This window comes from Neoarius graeffei, chromosome 6 (assembly GCF_027579695.1).
Source record: "Neoarius graeffei isolate fNeoGra1 chromosome 6, fNeoGra1.pri, whole genome shotgun sequence".
Taxonomy (NCBI): Eukaryota; Metazoa; Chordata; class Actinopteri; order Siluriformes; family Ariidae; genus Neoarius; species Neoarius graeffei.
Window position 1 is genome coordinate 66,229,598 of NC_083574.1, and position 22,903 is coordinate 66,252,500.

A 22,903-nucleotide genomic window follows, 5' to 3' on the forward strand; every position below is an offset into this window, starting at 1 on the left:
AATGAATAAACCTAGTCTTGAAAGACTAGGTAATTAACACACAGACTATGAGTGGCAGAATTGGTTGATATTAAAGTAGCCACAGAATACTTGCCATGGTCAGTGTGGTAAAGCCAAGGTTTGTATCTGGGCTTGTCAACCCATGTAAGGTCCCAGCCCGTGGCCCTGTGTTTGCCCTTCTTTTGGCTGCTCTCCTCTCTCTCTTCCCTCTTTTCACATTCTCTTTCCTGTTCTGGCAGTCTGCTTTGCTCTCCTGCTTGATTACTGCTACCTGCCTAAAATGTTCATATTTTCAAAAACATTTACATGGACATTTTGAAATTAACGTGGTTTTGATCATTTCTGATCTGATATGGCATTTTGCAGATGATCACACCCACCCACTGACGTTCGGAAAAAGGGCTGTGTTTAAAAACTCGCGTCGGTGTTGTACTTTCTGCAACAGTGTATGCTCGAATTAGGGATGGATATCACATAACCAATAGCCTAGATTAATCGATAATTGACCATTAAGAATTTCGTTAAGAAGAATGACGTTCATGTTCATCGACAAAAATGAATAGCCTATAGGTTGTTGCGTTGTGCGTAGTGCAAGTCTTCAAGCAATGAATTTCGCTGTCTGTCACGGACAAACATTTGGCCGTACCCTGGCTTCAGTTACCTACGAGCTTCCGTAGCGTAGGTCAGTCGCTTAAAAATCAACATGAAGCAGCACGGCGAAGTAGCCTGGGCCCGCCCATCCTAAGCGTGATGCAACACGAGGGCCTGTTGCGAGCTTAGTCTGGCCAGGCAAGCTATCTACAGCTCTTCCAAGCTCCTGAAAAATTGGGAGCCAATCAACTTTGAGCATCTCCAACGGCCCTGGGTAGAGGCATGTTCAAGGCAGTGACGTAGTAGAACTGCGACCGGAAGCCATAGATTGTTTACAGAATCTATGCCGGAAGCGCTTCATTCACTCGAAATATTATGAACATGGAGCAAGTTCTCATTGAAAACGGAGCAAAGAGCAGCCCTGGAGGTATTTATTGAAAGGAAGGCCGTTTTCGCCTTGCTCCCGACCGGCTTCGGTAAGAGTTTAATCTACCAGTTAGCCCCGTCGCGTCACATACGTCAGAGGAAAGAGTGATGTGATTGGTTTAAGCTTCGTCACAGCCTTTTCTGGCTTCGACCAGTAGCAAACTGAGGCATTTCAGGGAGGCGGGTCAACCACGCACTTTGGGAAACAGTTGGGCTTAATATCTTTGCCAGACCAAATGCTCGCAGAGCTTTGAAGTCGCGTTAGCCAGACTAACGGCGAAGTGTGGCGTGGGACCATTTTTAAATGTACAAGTTTACTGTCATCACTATAATGGAGCGTATAAATACAATTCATCCACAACAAAAATGATGTAGCCTACCATTTGAAGAGCGCACCGGAGCCTTGTAAAATGACGGTGGCGGTTCATCTTAATTCCAACTATCGACTCGATGTTAGACTACGGACAAGAAGGAGCTGGAATATCTCATAGTAAAACTAAGATAGTTAAATACAAACGTTATGGCTTTGGTTCTAAAAACACACCGAAGAGGGTCTGAAGTTTCGATATTTAGTGTATAGGCTATCAGATAGAACCTGTGGTTTGTATCCAAGGACGGCTCGCAAACCGCAAGATCTATAGTAAAACTAAAATATCTAAAAATAATTGATTACAAAGACGTGTTTTTATTATGAAAATAAATCGAAGAGGGTCTGAAATATTGATCTTAAGAGTATTTAGGCTTATCTGTAAATGGGATGATTGCGTCGTCCGTTCACCTATATAGCCTATTAAAACACAGACGCCGGCCGCTACGGGATACAATATGGCCGACGCCGGCCGCCATGGAATCTAATGGGATAAACTCCTCTCATCTCATTATCTCTAGCCACTTTATCCTTCTACAGGGTCACAGGCAAGCTGGAGCCTATCCCAGCTGACTATGGGCGAAAGGCAGGGTACACCCTGGACAAGTCGCCAGGTCATCACAGGGCTGACACATAGACACAGACAACCATTCACACTCACATTCACACCTACGGTCAATTTAGAGTCACCAGTTAACCTAACCTGCATGTCTTTGGACTGTGGGGGAAACCGGAGCACCCGGAGGAAACCCACGCGGACACGGGGAGAACATGCAAACTCCGCACAGAACGGCCCTCGCCAGCCCCGGGGCTCGAACCCAGGACCTTCTTGCTGTGAGGCGACAGCGCTAACCACTACACCACCGTGCCGCCCATGGGATAAATTATAGCAATAATTATGATTACTTTAATATAAAGATGTTAATTATTATTCGATTATTCGTTAATTCTCCCGACAATCGGCGAAGAAAACGTAGCAGTTAGTTTACCTCAGGTTGGCTTGGCTACGCTGCTCCAGGCAGAACGTTGTCCAATCAGAGCCCACGGCGACCCGTGGAAACCAATCAAGTAACTGCTAGCTCGGCCAGTGGAACTGCGCTTCGCCCCAAACGCAAAGACTGGGCAAGCAACGGATAATGTAGTCAAATACATATAGCTCCTAGGGGTATTCCTGAAGGTGCGGCGGCAAAAATCAAGGTGCGGCGGCACGCCGCAGCCAATTGTATATAGCGGAAACACAGCACGTACATGATCAAGATTGCCAGTTCCTGCTGCAGAAAAACAGCCTCACATCAGTAACCCACCTCCATGCTTGACTGTGGGGATGGTATTCTTCTGGTCATAAGCTTGGCCTTTCGCACGCCAGACATACCGCTGGTCCATATGTCCAAACAGTTCCAGTTTGGTTTCATCAGTCCATAGAACTGTCTCCCAAAATGCTGTAGTCTTATCCAAAGTCCTCCTGGAATATTCTAGTCAACTTTTGATGTTCCTTGTGGTCAAGAGTGGAGTGCGTCTTGGAGTCCGGCCATGAAATCCTTGTTTATTCAGTGCATGTTTTATAGTTGCCACTGAAGCACTTGTACCAGCCTTCATGTCATCCTGTAGGTGTCTTGCACTCGCATGGGTTTTTTTCTTAGTTGTCCTGACGAAGTGGCTAATGCTGCTTTTCCACTACCAATGCGGCTGAGTTGGGCTGAGCCGTGCCCTGCTGAGTTGGGCTGAGTCGAGCTGAGTGGGGCTGTTGGAGTTGTATTTGAGCAATTCCAGCGTTATGGACGTGACACTTGAACTCAAAATGACCCAGTGCATGTTTTATTGTCTCCCAGTATTTAAACAGGTGTTGAATATTTTAAGGCTGTACCATACTGGAGAAGTGATAGAACAAGAACAATTCCCATAGTACATCTAGGGCATGCCAGAAAATGCCAATAAAAGATGCGTTATGGATGTGACAGAAAAAGTATCACTTTTCTTGGGTGACTGTACATTTTTATCAAACTCTGTGAAATTGTAAACCTAATGTCGAAATGGAGATATCCATTTGATAGAGGGGTCCAAGGTGAATATTAAAAAAAATCTTTGTTTAAAATATTTTGTATTTCATGCAGAGTTTCGGAAGGAAAAGTCAGCGTTGTGTATGTGACGAAATTCCGTTATGGATGTGACGCGTCTGAAATAGACATGGCATATGTTTAGAAAATCAGCAATTTAACCACCATAACCCTTTGAAAAACTCTCTAAATATCAGCTAAAACTATCAAAGTTCTTAAATAATATTTAGGATGGCTATTGTTTTGCTGTTTTGTGGATTTTAGCATACATTTCTGTGGCTTGTGGCAATAATATAGAATTGTACATGATCAAAGTTGATTTTAGCTTGGGTTTTACATTATAAGAAAGAAAGACTGACTGACATATTAGGTTGGTTACAAATTGGTTCAACTTATTCACATCTGTAAAATACAGGCCTAGGTGATATCTCTGGGAGTGGTTTTGATGTATTACATGTTGCTTTATTTTTGCATGGTGAGGTTGACATTTACATGGAATTGCCCACTTCGACTACAACCGCGCTGAACCGTGCTGGCTGGAAGTGGGTGGACGTCACATGATGTCGTTAGGCGGCGCAAACAGTGACATTAGTGACCTTTTAAGCGGTAGTCTCACGACCCGGATAGTAAACAATAAACATGGAGGACATGGAGTCGTTAGTGTTGCTGGTCTTGGTGCTGTGGCTTGTTGTCACCGACAACGCCAACAGATACTGGCAAGAGCGTATAGATGAGGCGAGGCACATAAGGCTTCAGAAATTCTCGTAATTCGTAATTCTTCTTCTTCCGGGTTTACAGTGTTTACAGATCCCAGCATGCTCGCGGGGCGTGTGGGGGCATGTGAGGACACTCCTCCTCACCAATCGGTGCACAGGGGAGTGTCTCCTCACGCCCCTAGCCCCACTCTGCTCGGTTTGGCTCACTTCAGCCCCACTCCAAAACCATGCGAGTTTTGGGTGCTGAGTAGGGCTGAAGCAAGCTCAGTCGTGCTGCTCTGAGGTAGTCGAAACGCGAGCCGTGCCGGGCTGAAGTGAGCTGAAAAAGGGTAGTGGAAAAGGGCCATAAGGGCCCTTTAATGAAATTTTGGGCTTTCTTCCACGGCCAGGCAGGTTTGCAGCTGTTCCATAAGTTTTAAACTTCCTTATAATGCTCCCAATGGTGTCTCTTGGAATGTTTAATTTTTTTTTTGAAAATCATCTTATACCCAATGCCCTTTAGGTATGATGAAATAATCTCCTCTCAGTTTTTGTGGAAGCTCCTTTGTCTTTCCCATGATTGCAACTGACCTTGAATACTTTCATGGGTGGGGTTTATATATGCATCACAGCTGAAGCAAATGAAGGATCATTATGGAGTTCCCAAAGGGTTAATTATGTTTCAACTCCACTTTAGGTCATAAAAACTGTCAAAGCTTTAAAAACAGCAATATTATATAGGGGCTGAATAATTGTAACATAGCTATCTTAACAAAATATATTGTTACACACACACACCATGCATTTTCTGTGTTGATGTGTCACTCAACTCGTAAAGAAGTCATCCAAAGCAGAATCTTGCTCTTTGAAAAAACTTGAATTGAGAAATCTTTGGGGGGTTGAATACTTCTGATTTTTCTCTCATTATCTCTAGCCACTTTATCCTGTTCTACAGGGTCACAGGCAAGCTGGAGCCTATCCCAGCTGACTACGGGCGAAAGGCAGGATATATATAAATCCTCAGCCACATGCCAGTCTTTCACATTATACATATTCATTTCAAAAGGTGCAATGATCAGATGTTTTGGATTGATGCACTGATTTTAAAAGAAAATTAAATTCAATAAAGGCAGCTATCATAAGTTATTAGTTATGTTTGATTATAAATTTGATAATTATAGAAAAATACAGCTGGTAGATGACAGGTAATTAATATATTTAAAGTGATGTGTTAATAAGCTAGCAAGGTTTTTGCCCATAATTATGGTCCTTTTCTACATCAGCATAATTCAAGAATTAAATAGTGGGCCTACACCAGATTCTGTTGGCCACATATTCATCAGAGGTACTAAATCTTAACAGATTCAGTGGTCTCCTCAAATACCTAATGGTTGACTTGAGAATTAATGTGTATGTATGACAGAGGATTGAATGTCCCCACAAACCTAGAAAAATCAGACAATCTTGACCTTGTGAGGACATTTGGATGGTCCCCATAAGGAAATTGGTGGTGGTTTTTAAACAAACCAATAAAGTAAAAAAGCCTAAAACTTTTTCAATACTGAGGTTAGGTTTAGTTGCAGGCATAGGATTAATTACCTGCATTAATAATTGTCATTGGAAGGTCCATACATTGTCTTTGAGTGAAGGAGGCCTCTGGATTTCTGATGGAGCATAAGGATTTTATTTTTCCCTTTCTATCTTGCGCAGATGCATTAGAGTGGAAACCCCCCCCCCCCCCCCCCCAATAAATAAATAAATAAATAAAAATAAATCAATCCATCAACAGACCAAACAGTTTGCTATTTGTCTTGCGTTCAAATTTACTTAGTTTGATTATGTTGCATCAGCTCTACCAGCTTGGGGTCTCTCTAGTTCACAACTTGTACTGAAAAGAAAACAACCATATAAGTAGGCTGCCCGTAATGACACACAGGTAAGAAAAATCACTTGTCTGGCCATTTAGCCTGCCTCTTTTCCCTGTCCATGGCAGATACGCTCCCATGCTCTTGCTGCCACACAGTGGTATCATCAAATATTGAATTCTTACCTTGTAGAATATTTTGAAATTGTACGTCATGTCATATTGTTGCAAATTCAGTGGTATTGTCAAGTATCAAATCACTGACCTTGAAGTTATTATTTTGTGTGGAAGGCTGAGGTTTACACCCTTAATCCCCTTGTCTCTCTTCTAGTGTGTGGAATGCGTCCTTTCAAGTCCTCACGTATTGTGGGTGGGCAGGATGCGATGGAGGGGGAGTGGCCTTGGCAGGTCAGCCTTCATATCAAAAACAATGTGCATGTGTGTGGCGCATCAGTCATCAGTGACCGCTGGTTAGTCACTGCTGCTCACTGTGTACAAGATGAACCCAAAATTAGGTAAACAATACTGTTTTTGTGCTTCATATCTACCAGTGTGATTAGTGTAACTGCAAATCCAAATAGTAGTTTCCAAGAATTATACAAGAGCATAAGTTTATCAGAATTAGTTTAAGAAGTATCTCATCGTTTTCTGTCTCTTGTATCTAAATACCTTAGGATTACAAAAGGGATTTTTACAACCCTGATTCCAAAAAAGTTTGGGACACTGTGTAAAATGTAAATAAAAATAGAATGCAATGATTTGCAAATCCTTTTCGACCTATATTCAGTTGAATACAATACAAAGACAAGATATTTTATGTTCAAACTCACTTTGTTGTTGTTTTTTGTAAATATATGCTTGTTCTGAATTTGATGCCTGCAACATGGTTCCAAGTTGGAACAGGGACATGCTTACCACTGTTTTACATAACCTTTTAACAACTCAGTAAGCATTTGGGAACTGAGGACACTATTGAAGTTTTGAAAACAGGACGACAGTTAGCCACATTTTGGCTCTGCGGAGAATCCTAGAGGAGGTCAGAAAGAACAACCTATCTGTCGTGCTCACATTTCTGGACTTCAAGGCCTTTGATATCCATCGAGGGGGAAAAATGATCAAGATCCTCAAGGCCGATGCCATTCCATCGAGGCTTTGAAGGGTAATTGAAGCGATGTGCACAGATACCCAAGCAAAGGTTGTGACCCCAGACAGTGATACCGAGGAATTTAAAATCACAGCAGGTGTGCTGCAGGGAGATACTCTTGCCCCTTTTGTGATAGTGCTTGATTATGCTCTTTGGAAGGCTATTTATGGCAGAGAATCCGACCTCGGGTTTATGTTAACGCCTAGACACGCTTGTAGACACCCGGAAAAGGTAATCACGGACTTGTACTTGGCTGATGACATCACGTTGCTATCTAATAGTGTCCAACAGGCACACACATTGTAATCGCATTGGGCTTGTTCTAAATGACAAGAAAACCAAGCAGGTGTCTTGCAACTTTACATCTCCAGCACCTCTCTCCACAAGTGATGGGACGGTGCTTGATGAAGTAGACGATTTCAAGTATCTAGGCTTGTGGGTTAATTCAACTGAACAGGCTGTCACAGTCTGCAAGGCACTAGCCTGGCAGGCACTGAATGATGTGTGTAAGATCTGGAAATCAAGTGTCTCCCGGGAGCTGAAGCGTAGGCTCTTTGTGGCCACTGTCGGGTCTGTCCTCCTGTACGGATGTGAATGCTGGTCCCTTAACTCTACCTTTGAAAGATCTCTTGATGGCTCCTACACTCGAATGTTGCATGTGACCCTGAACATCAGCTTGGCAGAGCTGTGTACCAAATTAAGATTTATATGGTACCCTTCCCAGAATTTCTGACAAGGTGGTCTAGCAGAGACTTGGGCTTGCAGACCACTGCTTCAGGCACAAGAATCTGCCTGCTTGTGCTGTGGGAGCCTCTCCACGGTTGCAGAAGTCGAGGCCGTCCCCCCGCAACCTTCATTGACACCCTAAAAAGGGATGTGTGCAACCAGTACAGCTGAGCTAGCCAACTGCATGGCTGGCCAACAGGATTGGGGCTCCAGGTGTGTGACTCACCTGAGGCCACCTTGAATGAGTTGAACATGAAAGCCATTAATTTATTTAGGAATGTGTTGCATGCACCAAATTCAGAAGGACTGTAGATTTACAAAAACAAGTTCATCAGTTTTTGAACATTAAATATCTTGTCTTTGTATTCAATTAAATATACAGTAGGTTGAAAAGGATTTGCAAATCATTGCATTCTGTTTGTGTTTTATGTAGCATTCCAACTTTTTGGGAATTGGGGTTGTGTATAGGATAAATGTCTTCTACATGTCCAAAAAGTGTGTGTATATTTGTGTGTGTGTGTGTGTGAGAACAGGCTTTCTCAGCCAGACTCGTGGGAGGTGTATCTGGGCCTCCATTCACAAAAGCAGTTGGCTAAAGCTGAAAAGCGTTACGTAAAGAGGATCATTGCTCACCCCAGTTACAACGAATATACGTTTGATAATGACATAGCTCTCATGGAACTTGACAGAGCTGTCACTTTCAGAGACACAATCCAGCCCATCTGTTTGCCATCTGCCTCTTACAGCTTCCCTGCTGGCAAATCGGTGTGGATCACAGGCTGGGGGGCGATCAGGGAAGGAGGTGGGTTTCACAGTTTAAATTGGTAATTAATGCTTATGATGTGAAATGTTCCCTCACTCACTCTTTGGAGTTGGTCAGCCAAAGCACTTGTGCACATCACAATAAATTACAATTAAATAAATCTCTGTTGTTTTTAAAAGGTGTGAGCACATGGATGTCATTTATGCTAGGGACACCACTTTTTGTTGTGGCTCATTTTGTTCCCATCACGGATTTTGAAAGCATTCAGTTTGGTGAAATTAATGAGATTCTCTGAATGGCTGAATGTAGATGATACATTTTTGTCAAAAGAAAAGTACTTGTTTGACTATTACTTGTTTCATGTATGTGGTTAAATAAAAGTAGTGTAGTCGTAATGAGTCGCTATAATTGACTTGACATTTTAAAAATAATGTTCCTCAATGTAAAATTGCAAAGAATTTAGGGATCACCTCATCTATGGTACATATCATTTCCAGATTCTCTGAATCTTTTAAAGTCTCTGTATGCAAGAGACAAAGCGACACTGCATTAAAAGCAGACAAGTGTCTGTAGTGGAAATCACTGTATGGGCTCAGGAACACTTCAGAAAACCATCGTCTGTGAAAACAGTTCATTACTGCATCCACAAATGCAAGTTAAAACCAGATATAAACAATATCTAGAAACACTGCCACCTACTCTGGGCCCGAGCTCTTTTACGATGGACTGAGGCGAAGTGGAAAATTGTCCCGAGGTCTGATGAAGAAACGGTAGAAATTCTTTGTAGAAATCATGGACACCATGCCCTCCAGGCTAAAGAGGAGAGGGACCATTTGGATTATCAATGCACAGTTCAAAGCCAGCATCTGTGAATGGTATGAGTGTGCATTAGTGCACATGACATGGGGAGCTTGTACATCTGGGAAGGCATCATTAATGCTCAGTGATGGTATACACGTTTCAGAGCAATATACTGCCATCCAGACAATCTTTTTCAGGGAAGGCCTTCCTTCTTTCATCAAGATAATGCCAAACTGCTTTCTGCACATTTATATTAAAACTGCATGGCTCCGTAGTAAGAGTCCGGGTGCACAACTGGCCTGCCTGCAGTCAAGACCTGTCTCACATTTAAAACATTTGGTGCATTATGAAGAACAAAATGACAAGAGACCTCAAACTGTTGAGTAACTGAAATTGTATATCCAACAAGAATGGGGATACATTTCTTTCTCAAAACTACAGCAGTTGGTCTCAGTTCCCAAATGTTTAGTGTGGTGTTAAAAGTAGAGGTGATGCAACATACTGCTGTCCCAACTTTTCTGAAATGTGTTGCTGACATCAAATTCAAAATGAGCATTGATTTAAAAAAAAAAACTTCAACATTTGATACGTTGTCTTTGTACTATTTTCAATTAAATATAGGGTTTCTATGATTTTTGTAAATTATTGCATTCTGTTTTCATTTGCAATTTTTTTGGAATTGGGGTTGTACTTTTCAGAAGTTGGGCATTTCTGGATTGTAAATCCTTTTTTGATTTTTTAGGAAATATTCTAATATGAGATACTGGATTTGTGATATTCATGAGCTATAAGCCATACTCATCAAAATTGAAACAAAAAAGGGTTGAAATATTTCACTTGTAATAAATATAGAATATATATGAAAGTTTACCTTTTTTATTACAAAAAACAAGCTTTCACAATATTAAATTTTTTTGAGATGCAATAGCATTTACATCATCCATGGAAGAAGGTTATTGTAATAGCATCATATCACACTTAAAAAGTGCAAGCAGCTTTTACAGGTGATACTGAAAGGGATGCTGTTTACATCTGTCAGCAGTCTATGGATCACTGAAAAAGGTGTGAAAACGTCAAACCCATCATTGTCCCCAGTACTTTTCAAAACAAACTGATCCCAGTGCGTGAGCATGCAAAAATTTTCTCTGGATGGAATTGATGCGATGTATAATACTTAAATATTTGTGTGCGTGCACAGGCTCTGGTGCAACAGTGTTGCAGAAAGCAGAAGTTCGCATCATTAACAGCACAGTATGTGATCAACTCATGAAAGGGCAGATTACTTCGCGCATGACGTGTGCTGGAGTTCTTGCAGGAGGGGTGGATGCCTGTCAGGTATAGTGTGTTTGTTTGTTTTCTCCCCCACAAAAAAAAAAAATTCTATTTCTAGTTATCCGATCCTACAGATACAAATGCTCCTATTATAAACAGTGGTGCTTGAAAATTGTGAACCGTTTAGAATTTTCTATATCTCATCTCATTATCTCTAGCCGCTTTATCCTGTTCTACAGGGTCGCAGGCAAGCTGGAGCCTATCCCAGCTGACTACGGGTGAAAGGCGAGGTACACCCTGGACAAGTCGCCAGGTCATCACAGGGCTGACACATGGGCTACATCCACACAACGGCAACGAGATAATAATTTTTTTTTTTTTAGTGGGTAAAAAAAAAAATCGCGTCCACATGGGCAATGGATCAGTAAAATATCAGGTACATATGGCAACGCAACGCTTGCTGAAAACGATGCAATACACATGCCACACCTCTACGTGTGCTGTAAGACGGTCCCATCGGAGACACCAGAACAATAGAAGAAGTAGGACGCATGCGCATAAACCCCTTCTTCTACCCGGCACTGAACTACTACTACTCTGGGGTCCGCCATTATTGCTGTTGTTACGAATGATGCGTGCGAGAGTGCTGCTTGTTCTAGTCATGTGGTTGTGACGTCATTGTAAACAAATCCGTTCTACTCATCCAGACGACTTCGCAACGGCGCCGTTACCAGATTTTTCCACTCTAGAAACCGTTCTCAAAAAATATCGTTTTGGGGCACCCAAAACGCCGGTGCCGTGTGGACGCCAGGCCGAAACGATAAATTTTATCGGATTCACCTGAATCCGTTGCCGTGTGGACAGGGCCATAGACACACAACCATTCACACCTACGGTCAATTTAGTCACCAGTTAACCTAACCTGCATGTCTTTTGGACTGTGGGGGAAACCGGAGCACCCGGAGGAAACCCACGGGGAGAACATGCTAACTCCGCACAGAAAGGCTCTCGCTGGCCACAGGGCTCGAACCCGGACCTTCTTGCTGTGAGGCGACAGCGCTAACCACTACACCACCGTGCCGCCCAGAATTTTCTATATTTCTGCATAAATATGACTTAAAACATCAGATTTTCACACGAGTCCTAAAAGTAGATAAAGAGAACCCAGTTAAACAAATAAGGCAAATATTATATCTGTTCATTTATTTATTGAAGAAAATGATCCAATATTACAGATCTGTGAGTGGCAAGAGTGTGTGAACCTTTTGCTCTCAGTATCTGGTGTGACCCCCTTGTGCAGCAATAACTGCAAATAAATGTTTCCGGTAACTGTTGATCAGTCCTGCACACTGGCTTGGAGGAATTTTAGCCCATTCCTCCGTACAGAACATGGGTTTCCTCACATAAACCGCTTGCTTCAGGTCCTTCCACAACATTTCGATTGGATTAAGGTCAGGACTTTGACTTGGCCATTCCAAAACATTAACTTTATTCGTCTTTAACCATTCTTTGGTAGAACGACTTGTTTGCTTAGGGTCATTGTCTTGCTGCATGACCCACCTTCTCTTGAGATTCAGTTCATGGACAGATGGCCTGACATTTTCCTTTAGAATTCACTGGTATAATTCAGAATTCATTGTTCCATCAATAATGGCAAGCCGTCCTGGCCCAGATGCAGCAAAACAGGCCCAAACCATGATACCACCACCATGTTTCACAGACGGGATAAGGTTCTTATGCTGGAATGCAGTGTTTTCCTTTCTCCAAACATAACACTTCTCATTTAAGCCAAAAAGTTCTATTTTGGTCTCATCGGTCCACAAAACATTTTTCCAATAGCCTTCTGGCTTGTGCACATGATCTTTAGCAAACTGCAGATGAGCAGCAATGTTCTTTTTGAAGAGCAGTGGCTTTCTCCTTGCAACCCTGCCATGCACACCATTGTTGTTCAATGTTCTCCTGATGGTGGACTCATGAACATTTGGCTAATGTGAGAGAGGTTTTCACTTGCTTAGGCTACATCCACACGACACCGGCAACGAGATGTTATTTAAAAATATATCGCGTCCAAATGGGCAACAATCAGTAAAATATCAGGTCCATATGGCAACGCAACGCTTGCTGAAAACGATGCAATACACATGCCACACCTCTAGGGGCACTGTAAGACGGTCCCTTCGGAGACACCAGAAGAAGTAAGGACGCATGCGCATAAACTATTATGCGCGAGACTTCATATTAGCCACAAAGTCAGGAAAATCTGTTTGTAAAATTACATTATAATGACCAAATACAATGAAAAATATTTTTCCAGTCTCACCTGTGAAAGGTAATCCCATGTAATCTCGTTTGGACGGCAAACCTGTTGGTACAGTTAAACGCAGCTAATCTTTATTCTCCGCTTTGACCTCTCCAAAATGGCGGCGAGGATGACGTATGAATCTACGCGGAAGGCGGCATCTTTAATGGTCCGGAATAAATTGAATGATACACGTTGATGGATTAATTTGTTGTTTCTCACCTGTGAAAGGTAATCCCATATGATCTCGTTTGGACGGTAAACCTGTTGGTACAGTTAAACGCAGCACATGAATCTTTATACTCCGCTTTGACCTATCCAATATGGCGACGAGGATGACGTATGATTCTACGCGGAAGGCGGCGTCTTTAATGGTCCGGAATAAATTGAATGATACACGTTGATGGATTAATTTCTTCTACGCCCTTTTTGAGGAATGTATTGTAGGACTTAAACCCACATCTGAAGAGGTGAGATCGCTCCTTTTTTTTTTTTTTTTTTCCCTATTTTTGCTGGCAGGATTGACTCTGCCCTAAGGGCTATTTTCTTTCTCTCTCTCTCTCTCTCTCTCTCTCTCTCACTTTGCACCATTACACAATAAATATTCACAGTGAAAATATTTTGTAAGCGCGTTTCATGAACCAAGTTATAGGATTTGTTGACAACTCGCATCGAGTTCGTTACACTTCAACCCGGCGTGAAGCACTCACAGTCATGTGGTTGTGACATTATCGTAAACAAATCCGTTCTACTCATCCAGACAACTTCACAACGGCAACGTTGCCAGATCTTTCCACTCTGGAACCCGTTCTCACCTGGTGCCATGTGGACGCCAGGCCTAAACGATAAGCAATTGTATTGGAGTCACCTGAATCCATTGCCATGTGGACAGGGCCTTAGAAGTTACCCTGGGGTCCTTTGTGACCTCGCCGACTGTTACATGCCTTGCTGTTGGAGTGATCTTTGTTGGTCGACCACTCCTGGGGAGGGTAACAATGGTCTTGAATTTCCTCCATTTGTACACAATCTGTCTGGCTGTGGATTGGTGGAGTCCAAACTCTTTAGAGATGGTTTTGTAACCTTTTCCAGCCTGATGAGCATCAACAACGCTTTTTCTGAGGTCCTCGGAAATCTCCTTTGTTCGTGCCATGACAAACATGTGTTGTGAAGATCAGACTTTGATAGATCCCTGTTCTTTAAATAAAACAGGGTGCCCACTCACACCTGATTGTCATCCCATTGATTTAAAAACACCTGACTAATTTCACCTTCAAATTAATTGCTAATCCTAGAGGTTCACATACTTTTGCCACTCACAGATGCGTAATATTGGATCATTTTCCTCAATAAATAAATGACCAAGTATAATATTTTTGTCTCATTTGTTTAAATGGGTTCTCTTTATCTACTTTTAGGACTTGTGTGAAAATCTGATGTTTTAGGTCATATTTATGCAGAAATATAGAAAATTCTGAAGGGTTCAAGAACTTTCAAGCACCACTGTATTCACATTTATCGTTTGGCTGATGATGGAGTTTTATTTATATATTTATATTTAAAAATGTATATATTTTTCCCCAGGGTGACTCAGGTGGTCCTTTGTCTAGCTCTAATGCAGCTGGGCGAATGTTTCTGGCAGGTGTGGTGAGCTGGGGTGATGGATGTGCCCGTAGAAACAAACCTGGAATTTACACCACTGTCCCCAAATTCCGTGCCTGGATTAAAGAGCAAACAGGAGTATAATTGCAGAGGGGAAAAAAATTGTGGGTGTTTTAGGAGAACAGGGTTACCAGGACTTTAGTGAAGCATGTCAATCATCTAATGTTATCTGTTCTGTTCATCTGCCTGAGAGAACAAATTGAGAAAGAACTGACGAGCTGTTTAGAGATATTTATATTGAGGCTGTCTCTAAAATTAGGTCAGTGTTGTATGCGACCCACAGCTTGATAAGCCCATGTCTATGAAAGTCTTAATCATTCCTGCCATAGATAGATAGATAGATAGATAGATAGATATCTCCTGCATACAGCAGTCTTTTTTTTTTTTTTTTTTTTTTTTTTTTAATTTGAAATTTTATACAGCATTAACTTCTGTTTTACGTTTGTATATTTAGTGACCTGAAGTGCCAGGCTATGTTTTACTGTAAATAGATTTTTAATTTCTTCTCTTAAATATTTCTTAGACCTGGCGACTTGTCCAGGGTGTATCCCGCCTTTTGCCCGTAGTCAGCTGGGATAGGCTCCAGCTTGCTTGCGACCCTGTAGAAGGATAAAGCGGCTAGAGATAATGAGAAATATTTCTTACTAATGAATTGCTTGGAAGACAGTACTATTTGATGTGCTTTGTAGATAACTGTTCAGCGGTATGATTTTATATAGTATACTTGTCTTAATTTCTAACACTCTGGGATTCCTAAATATACATGAAAATGTGACTAATGATTTTTCTTTTTTTTTATTACAAATGATTTATAACCAGAGAATATTGTTCTTTTAAAGTTGGATTAATGTGCAATTTTTTTGGGCCTTTGTAATTTTAAGAAATGTGTTAACATCATTTAACAGTTGGTTTTATTTTAGTCTTGTTTTATTTTATTCATCATTAATTTCTTCAGGTTCCAATTCAAAATGCCAAAATTTGTTTTGTAATGTACTTCCTGTGCACAAGACAAGTGTTTTTAAAACCATATACCTTAATAAATCATGCTTTTTTTTTTTTTTTTCTCCTCCTCTTGAAATGTGATTGGGAACTCCAAAATATTACGGCCCATGTGGCTGTAGGCTTTCGTTCCAGACAACGGGGAGGCATATTTGATTAGTTTATTAGAGCCCAAGAGCCATTGGTTAAACAAGTGGAAACAGATGTGACTTCTGCCTAGTTATAATACAAGCCAGCAGCTGAGATTGAAGACCTCTCTCTTAAGGCACAACAGCCCTGCATCTGGATATGCAAGTTTTTCTTCCTCCATTGGATCTCCAGCTCTTGAGCAGACTTGTAGCCTGAAGATGCATCTACCAAGAGATTTCAGCCTTTCAACAACCTCGCATTGTGCAGTGGTCAGTTACAAGAAACAGGAGCTGTATTTTTAATTTTCATGTTTTAACACACAACATTCAAAAAGTTTTTGAATGTTATAGGTGTAACACAGATGTCCATTAATTCCTGTGCCTCCAACAAGGACAAAGCCATTGCCTTTGATAGGTGTTGGAGTCATTCCATTGCAGGTGTTTCAGTTGAAAATAAGCTTCACAACTCTCACCCTGTATCTGTGAAAGGCACATACGATTACCTCTGTACATCATGTGTTGACCATATGAGAAATGTCCCTGTCTGTTTGCTCTGTTATATCATGTAATAGGCTAGTTGTGTGCAGTGTATTTAAGTAAATTGCAAGGGGAAAAAAAAGGCACTCGTACAGTAAAAATTCGAGTAGGTCACACCCTTTCTGATCTCTTTTGATAGGATGTCTGTACACGGATACATTTTTCTCACAGCCTAATAAGTGCCATCCTTATACAATAAGATGAATTGTCAGCATTTCTAAATTTTCACTTTAGAGATAATGAATAAACGTGTACTTAACAGTTCAACTTAAGGTCCTTTATGTGCAAATATGTAATGTTTTTTTTTAAATATGAAACCTTTCTTTAGCAATCTAATGTTCTTGCAATACACAGTAATTTTAATGACATTTAGTACCTTTGATTCGTGGTGTACCATTACTGACAAAAATGCACAACAAAATATATTTAAATTGTACTTCTTACAAAAGTACATTTAATGTATTTTATATTAAAATGTTTACAGTACTAACAATTAATTTGTTACATTATTCCGTACAATGCTGACATTTGAGCAAGTCAGAGTGGTTAGGTTTCTTGAGGTTATTTTTGATGAGAAACTCACGTGGATACAGCATATAGAACAAACAAAAGGAAAATGTGAGAAAATCAACAATCTTTTGCGTTGCTTGTCGGGATGGGACTGGGGGGCAGCGAGATCATCATTATTAAACATTTACTAGGTACTCATGAGGGCAACATTAGATTATGGTTGTGTAGCCTATATGTCAGTGGCAAAAAGCAACTTTAAAAAATTAGATGTAGAGTAAGCACAGGCTCTAAGAATATGCTGTGGGGCATTTAAAACCTCTCCAGTAGCTGCTATGCAGGTAGAAATGGGAGAAATGCCATTACATATTCGGAGAGTTAAGCTTATGTTGGCATACCGGGTTAACTTACAGGGACACAATGAATTGCACCCAACAAAGGCTGTCCTGTAGGAGTGCTGGGAACATAAATCAAACTTACAGTTTTGGATGGATTGGTAATGTCAAGGCAGGTGAAGCAGGTCTACACAGTCACCAGTACAGCAAAACGGTTCCAATTTCAGCTATCCCTCCCTGGCTGTTTGTGATGCCATCTATTGATCTGAACTTACAAAAAGAAATGAAAGAGAAGTCCAAGCTAGTGCCTGCTTATTACATTGTCCAAAGCTACACACAACACTACTTTGCAGATAAGACAGTAGTATTTGCAGATGGTTCAAAAAAACCTGAATCTGGATGCACTGGTGCTGCAGTATATATCCCACAGTATGGCACAGCTATAGAAAGAACAACAGACCATCTTTCAGTATACACAGTAGAGCTTGTGGCCATAATGCTAGGATTACTATGGGTAGAGGAAAACAACCAAAACAATACTCATAGCAACAGATAGTTTATCAGCACTCATGAGCATCAGGTCAGAGAAATCATGCAGACAAGATATCATAAATGAAATATACCACATTATATACAGGATATACAGAATGAGTTTAAATGGATGTTTCATTTGGGTTCCTGCTCATGTTGGGGTAGAAGGAAACGAGGACGTAGACATACTGGCAAAGCAAACAATTCAGCTGCAAATTCCACTATGTAAAGCTGAGGCTAAAACCATCATTAAAAGTTAAACAGAAAAGTATGGCAGGAGTACTGGGACACCAGTGATACAGGAAGACATCTCTACAATATACAAAAGCATGTGGGTGTTGGGAGAAAAGTGGGAAGAAACAGAAGAGAGGAAACCATCATCACCTGTCTAAGAATAGGTCATACAGCACTCAACAAAACACTTCATATAATAGGAAAACATCCGACTGGGTTATGCAGACATTGCAATCAGCCAGAATCAGTGCAGTATGTGGTAATGGAGTGTGACTTCTATAAAGAAGAGAGAAAGAAACTAAATTCAAAAAGTGTTTGTCATATGCACAGTAAGGACATGTCCACTTGCACAATGAAATTCTTAGTTTGCTGTCCACCATGAATGCCAATTACAAATAAATCGGCGGAAGAAGTAATACAAAGTAAAGGCAATATAGTGCAAAAAGCAAAAGCAACAAAAACACCCAGTGTAGTCCAAAATAAAGGTAAATGTAGTGCAAAATAGGCAGTGTAACGCAAAAATAAAGCAATGATCAGACGTAGCAGCAGAAGGGCAGTAATGTGCGAATGTGCAAACAATGTAACCAGATGTAAACAGTCAAGGACAGTTTACAGGGAGGTAATCCATGGTTATAGACTCCTGTCAGCTGTTCAGGAGTCTGATGGCGGTGGGAAAGAAAGAGTTCTTTAGTCTGACAGTCTTACATTTCACACTTCTGTACCTCCGGCCTGAGGGTAAGAGTGTGAACAGTCTGTGCCGGGGGGGGGGTCTTTAAGGATGGAGGCAGCTCTCCTGTGGACTCTGCGGTGGTAGATGCTCTGCAGAGAGGGCAGTGGAGTTCTGGTGATCCTCTCAGCAGTCTTCACCACCCTCTGCAGGTGTTTCTGGTCCATTGCTGTAGTGCTGCCATACCACACAGTGATGCAGTTGGTCAGGATGCTCTCAATCACGCAGCTGTAGAAGTTGCTGAGGATCTTAGGTGACATACCAAACTTCCTCAGCCTCCTCTGAAAGTACAGTCGCTGTTGAGCCTTCCTAACCAGCTGTGTGGTGTTAACTGTCCATGTGAGGTCCTCACTGATGTGAACACCCAGGTATTTGAAACTGTTCACCCTCTCCACCTCAAGCTCCTGGATGAACAGTGGGCAATGAGGTCTCCTCTCCTTCTTCATGTCCATTATCATCTCCTTCGTCTTGTCCGTGTTGAGGGTGAGGTTGTTGTCCTCACACCATGACACCAGACTGGCCACCTCCCTTCTGTAGGCTGTTTTGTCACCGCCAGTGATGCGTCCTATCACTGCAGTGTCGTCTGCGAACTTCAGGATGATGAAGTTCTTAGAAATAAGAACTTCACTTCAAGAAATAAGACTTATTTCTTTAAGTGAAGCACTTAAAGAAATAAAGCTTAACTTCACACTCGAGAACATCTTAGGCAAGGCATTTGGACACATATATGGCCAACTAATGACATTTTTAAAAGTAACAGGTGTAATAGAGAAAATTTAGGGGTTTTTTTTTTTCCTGCCAATCTTCTGTTCCACACTCCAATCCAGTGGGTGGCGGTAATGCACCTTTAAGTTGGCATGCCAACCGCCATTAAACACAAAAGAAGAAGCAGCTAAATTTATATCCCTGATTACAAAATCTCTATTAAAAAGAGAACATCAGATCATCTGTCCATATTTGCAGCTGAAATGACCGCCATTATTATTGCATTACAGTGGATAGAAGAAGCTAGGCCCCCTAAAGCAGTTATTTGTTCTGATTCTATGTCATCTCTCACATCCATTCAAAGTGGAGAATCATCATGCCAACAGGACTTATTGAATGAAATTAATAATATTTTATTTGCAATCAGTCAACAGGGAATATCAATCCGGTTTGTATGGGTTCCAGCCCATAAAGGAGTTGGTGGTAATGAGGAAGCAGACAAGCTGGCAAAAGAGGCAACCAAAGAAAAGGAGGCTCAGTTAAATATTCCACTCAGTAGATCACAAGTTAAGGTACTCATTAAACATAAAGTTAACATAATATGGCAAGCTGAATGGGATAAGGAGAAAAAAGGTAGACACTTATATAATATACAAGAAGATATCTCAGGTACCAAACCTAGTTACCCAAACAGACAGGAGGAGGTTTGGTTTACAAGACTGAGAATAGGCCATACTGGATTAAATAACAGTTTAGGAGCAATTCCAGCGTTATGGACGTGACACTTGAACTCAAAATGGCAACAAATGACCCAGTGCATGTTTTATTGTCTCCCAGTATTTAAACAGGTGTTGCATATTTTAAGGCTGTACCATACTGGAGAAGTGATAGAACAAGAACAATTCCCATAGTACATCTAGGGCATGCCAGAAAGTGCCAATAAAAGATGCGTTATGGATGTGACAGAAAAAGTATCACTTTTCTTGGGTGACTGTACATTTTTATCAAACTCTGTGAAATTGTAAACCTAATGTCGAAATGGAGATATCCATTTGATAGAGGGGTCCAAGGTGAATATTAAAAAAATCTTTGTTTAAAATATTTTGTATTTCATGCAGAGTTTCGGAAGGAGAAGTCAGCGTTATGGATGTGACGAAATTCCGTTACGGATGTGACGCGTCTGAAATAGACATGGCATATGTTTAGAAAATCAGCAATTTAACCACCATAACCCTTTGAAAAACTCTCTAAATATCAGATAAAACTATCAAAGTTCTTAAATAATATTTAGGATGGCTATTGTTTTGCTGTTTTGTGGATTTTAGCATACATTTCTGTGGCTTGTGGCAATAATATAGAATTGTACATGATCAAAGTTGATTTTAGCTTGGGGTTTACATTATAAGAAAGAAAGACTGACAGTGACATATTAGGTTGGTTACAAATTGGTTCAACTTATTCACATCTGTAAAATACAGGCCTAGGTGAGATCTCTGGGAGTGGTTTTGATGTATTACATGTTGCTTTATTTTTGCATGGTGAGGTTGACATTTACATGGAATTGCCCCTATACATTGTAAACAAACATCCATCTGGAAAATGTGAACTTTGTGGAGTGAGAGAGGATGTAGATCATGTTCTTTTAAGGTGCTTAAAATCTCATCTCATTATCTCTAGCCGCTTTATCCTGTTCTACAGGGTCGTAGGCAAGCTGGAGCCTATCCCAGCTGACTACGGGCGAAAGGCAGGGTACACCCTGGACAAGTCACCAGGTCATCACAGGGCTGACACATAGACACAGACAACCATTCACACTCACATTCACGCCTACGGTCAATTTAGAGTCACCAGTTAACCTAACCTGCATGTCTTTGGACTGTGGGGGAAACTGGAGCACCCGGAGGAAACCCACGCGGACACGGGGAGAACATGCAAATTCCACACAGAAAGGCCCTCGCCGGCCACGGGGCTCGAACCCGGACCTTCTTGCTGTGAGGTGACAGCGCTAACCACTACACCACCATGCCGCCCCGTGCTTAAAATTCTACAGACAAAAAGAAAAACTGAAGAAGGACGTGAACGCAGTCTCATCTCATTATCTCTAGCCACTTTATCCTGTTCTACAGGGTCGCAGGCAAGCTGGAGCCTATCCCAGCTGACTATGGGCGAAAGGCAGGGTACACCCTGGACAAGTCGCCAGGTCATCACAGGCCTGACACAGCGCTAACCACTACACCACCTGTGAACGCAGTCAAGAAAACCTTTTCTTTAGACACCTTATTAGGTGAGCCTAGATTAGAAAACATCACTTGTGCTATGATAACATTTATCAAAGAAACAAAATTAGCAATTAGGATTTAGTTTGTTGTTTTTCCTTTTAATTCAATTTTTCTTTGAAATGACATCCAATTGATTGGACCTCAGTCCAGTAGATGGCGGTAATACACTTTGCTGGTAAACTGCCATAAAACCTGACAGAAGAAGAAGAGTCAGTCCGAGTCTAGTAGCCTACGTCGAGCTCACGTGATTCAGTGGTTGTTGGAGGTTTTTTTTTTTTTGTGTGTGTGTGTGTAGACGAGGGAGGTGAATCACGTGTAGAATTTAGAACTCATCCGACACTGCGTTTTATTTACTTAAGCCTTTAAACGACCACTGAAATGTACACTATGGCCTTCGTGCCTTTGTTAAAAGTGGGGAAACAAAGCGTCTGACGTAATTGTTTACGTCTTTGTCGCAAACTATTCAAATACGATAGCCGGAAAGTGTCTATTCTACAGTTGTGTGTTGCAGAATTTGTTCGGTGATTGGAATATTTGCCTAGACACAACATACGTTCTAGTCATTTGCAGCTTGTAAAAGATTCAAAATAAAACCAACGTGGATATCTCGTAGTTCCCAAGTAGAAAAAATTGTGCGGGCCGAAAGCGGCCCGAGTAATCAGAAATCACTCGGCCGATCTCCGGTTTGAATCTAGGCCCGATTGCCCCCCGAGCACTCGACTTGAACTCGGCCCGATTGCGGAACCCCGAGTGAGAGGACAGAAAACTCCCGCCCTCAATCTTTGTTTAGGTTTATTCCACCATTTTTCTTTTCCATTCCTACCAAGGTAATACTAGAATTCCGAAGCAGTCGTTCTTTATAAACTGTTAAATGAACATAGGCTAAATCATAAGCAGACAGTTTCCACAGAACGACTATTCACCAGAACAACTATTTGTACTAGATTCGATTGCCTCAATCCAGTTGATTGAGAACTGCAGCCAAAATAAACCAGCCCTGACAGATCATTTCAAATGTGTATTCCACTTGGCCCACAACTTCATCCCAGATTTAGATTTTGGCCCATTGTGAATTTGAGTTTGACACCCCTGACTTAATACTTATTCTAGAAATGGCACCCTTGGTACCAGTACTCTTTTTTTAACCCCATTAGTGGAAGTGAACTTGTGCATTAATGTGGTTTCCTTTTACACTTAGACATTTATCAATTCATGTCCAACACGATACTATTAAGATAGAAACAATGAGAAGACAGAAAA

At 41.3% G+C, this 22,903-nt stretch overlaps 1 protein-coding gene across 1 annotated transcript in view; it reads left to right on the plus strand.

Moving 5' to 3' along the window:
• st14a (ST14 transmembrane serine protease matriptase a) overlaps positions 1–16,811 on the plus strand; it is a 56,838-nt gene extending 40,027 nt beyond the window's left edge. The window contains exons 16-19 of the mRNA XM_060923997.1: positions 6,329–6,512; positions 8,401–8,669; positions 10,630–10,766; positions 14,584–16,811. Of these exons, the coding sequence (XP_060779980.1) occupies positions 6,329–6,512; positions 8,401–8,669; positions 10,630–10,766; positions 14,584–14,745 (752 nt within the window). The 3' untranslated portion in view covers positions 14,746–16,811. The remainder of the gene's footprint in view (positions 1–6,328; positions 6,513–8,400; positions 8,670–10,629; positions 10,767–14,583) is intronic.
• Positions 16,812–22,903: the final 6,092 nt, after the last annotated feature.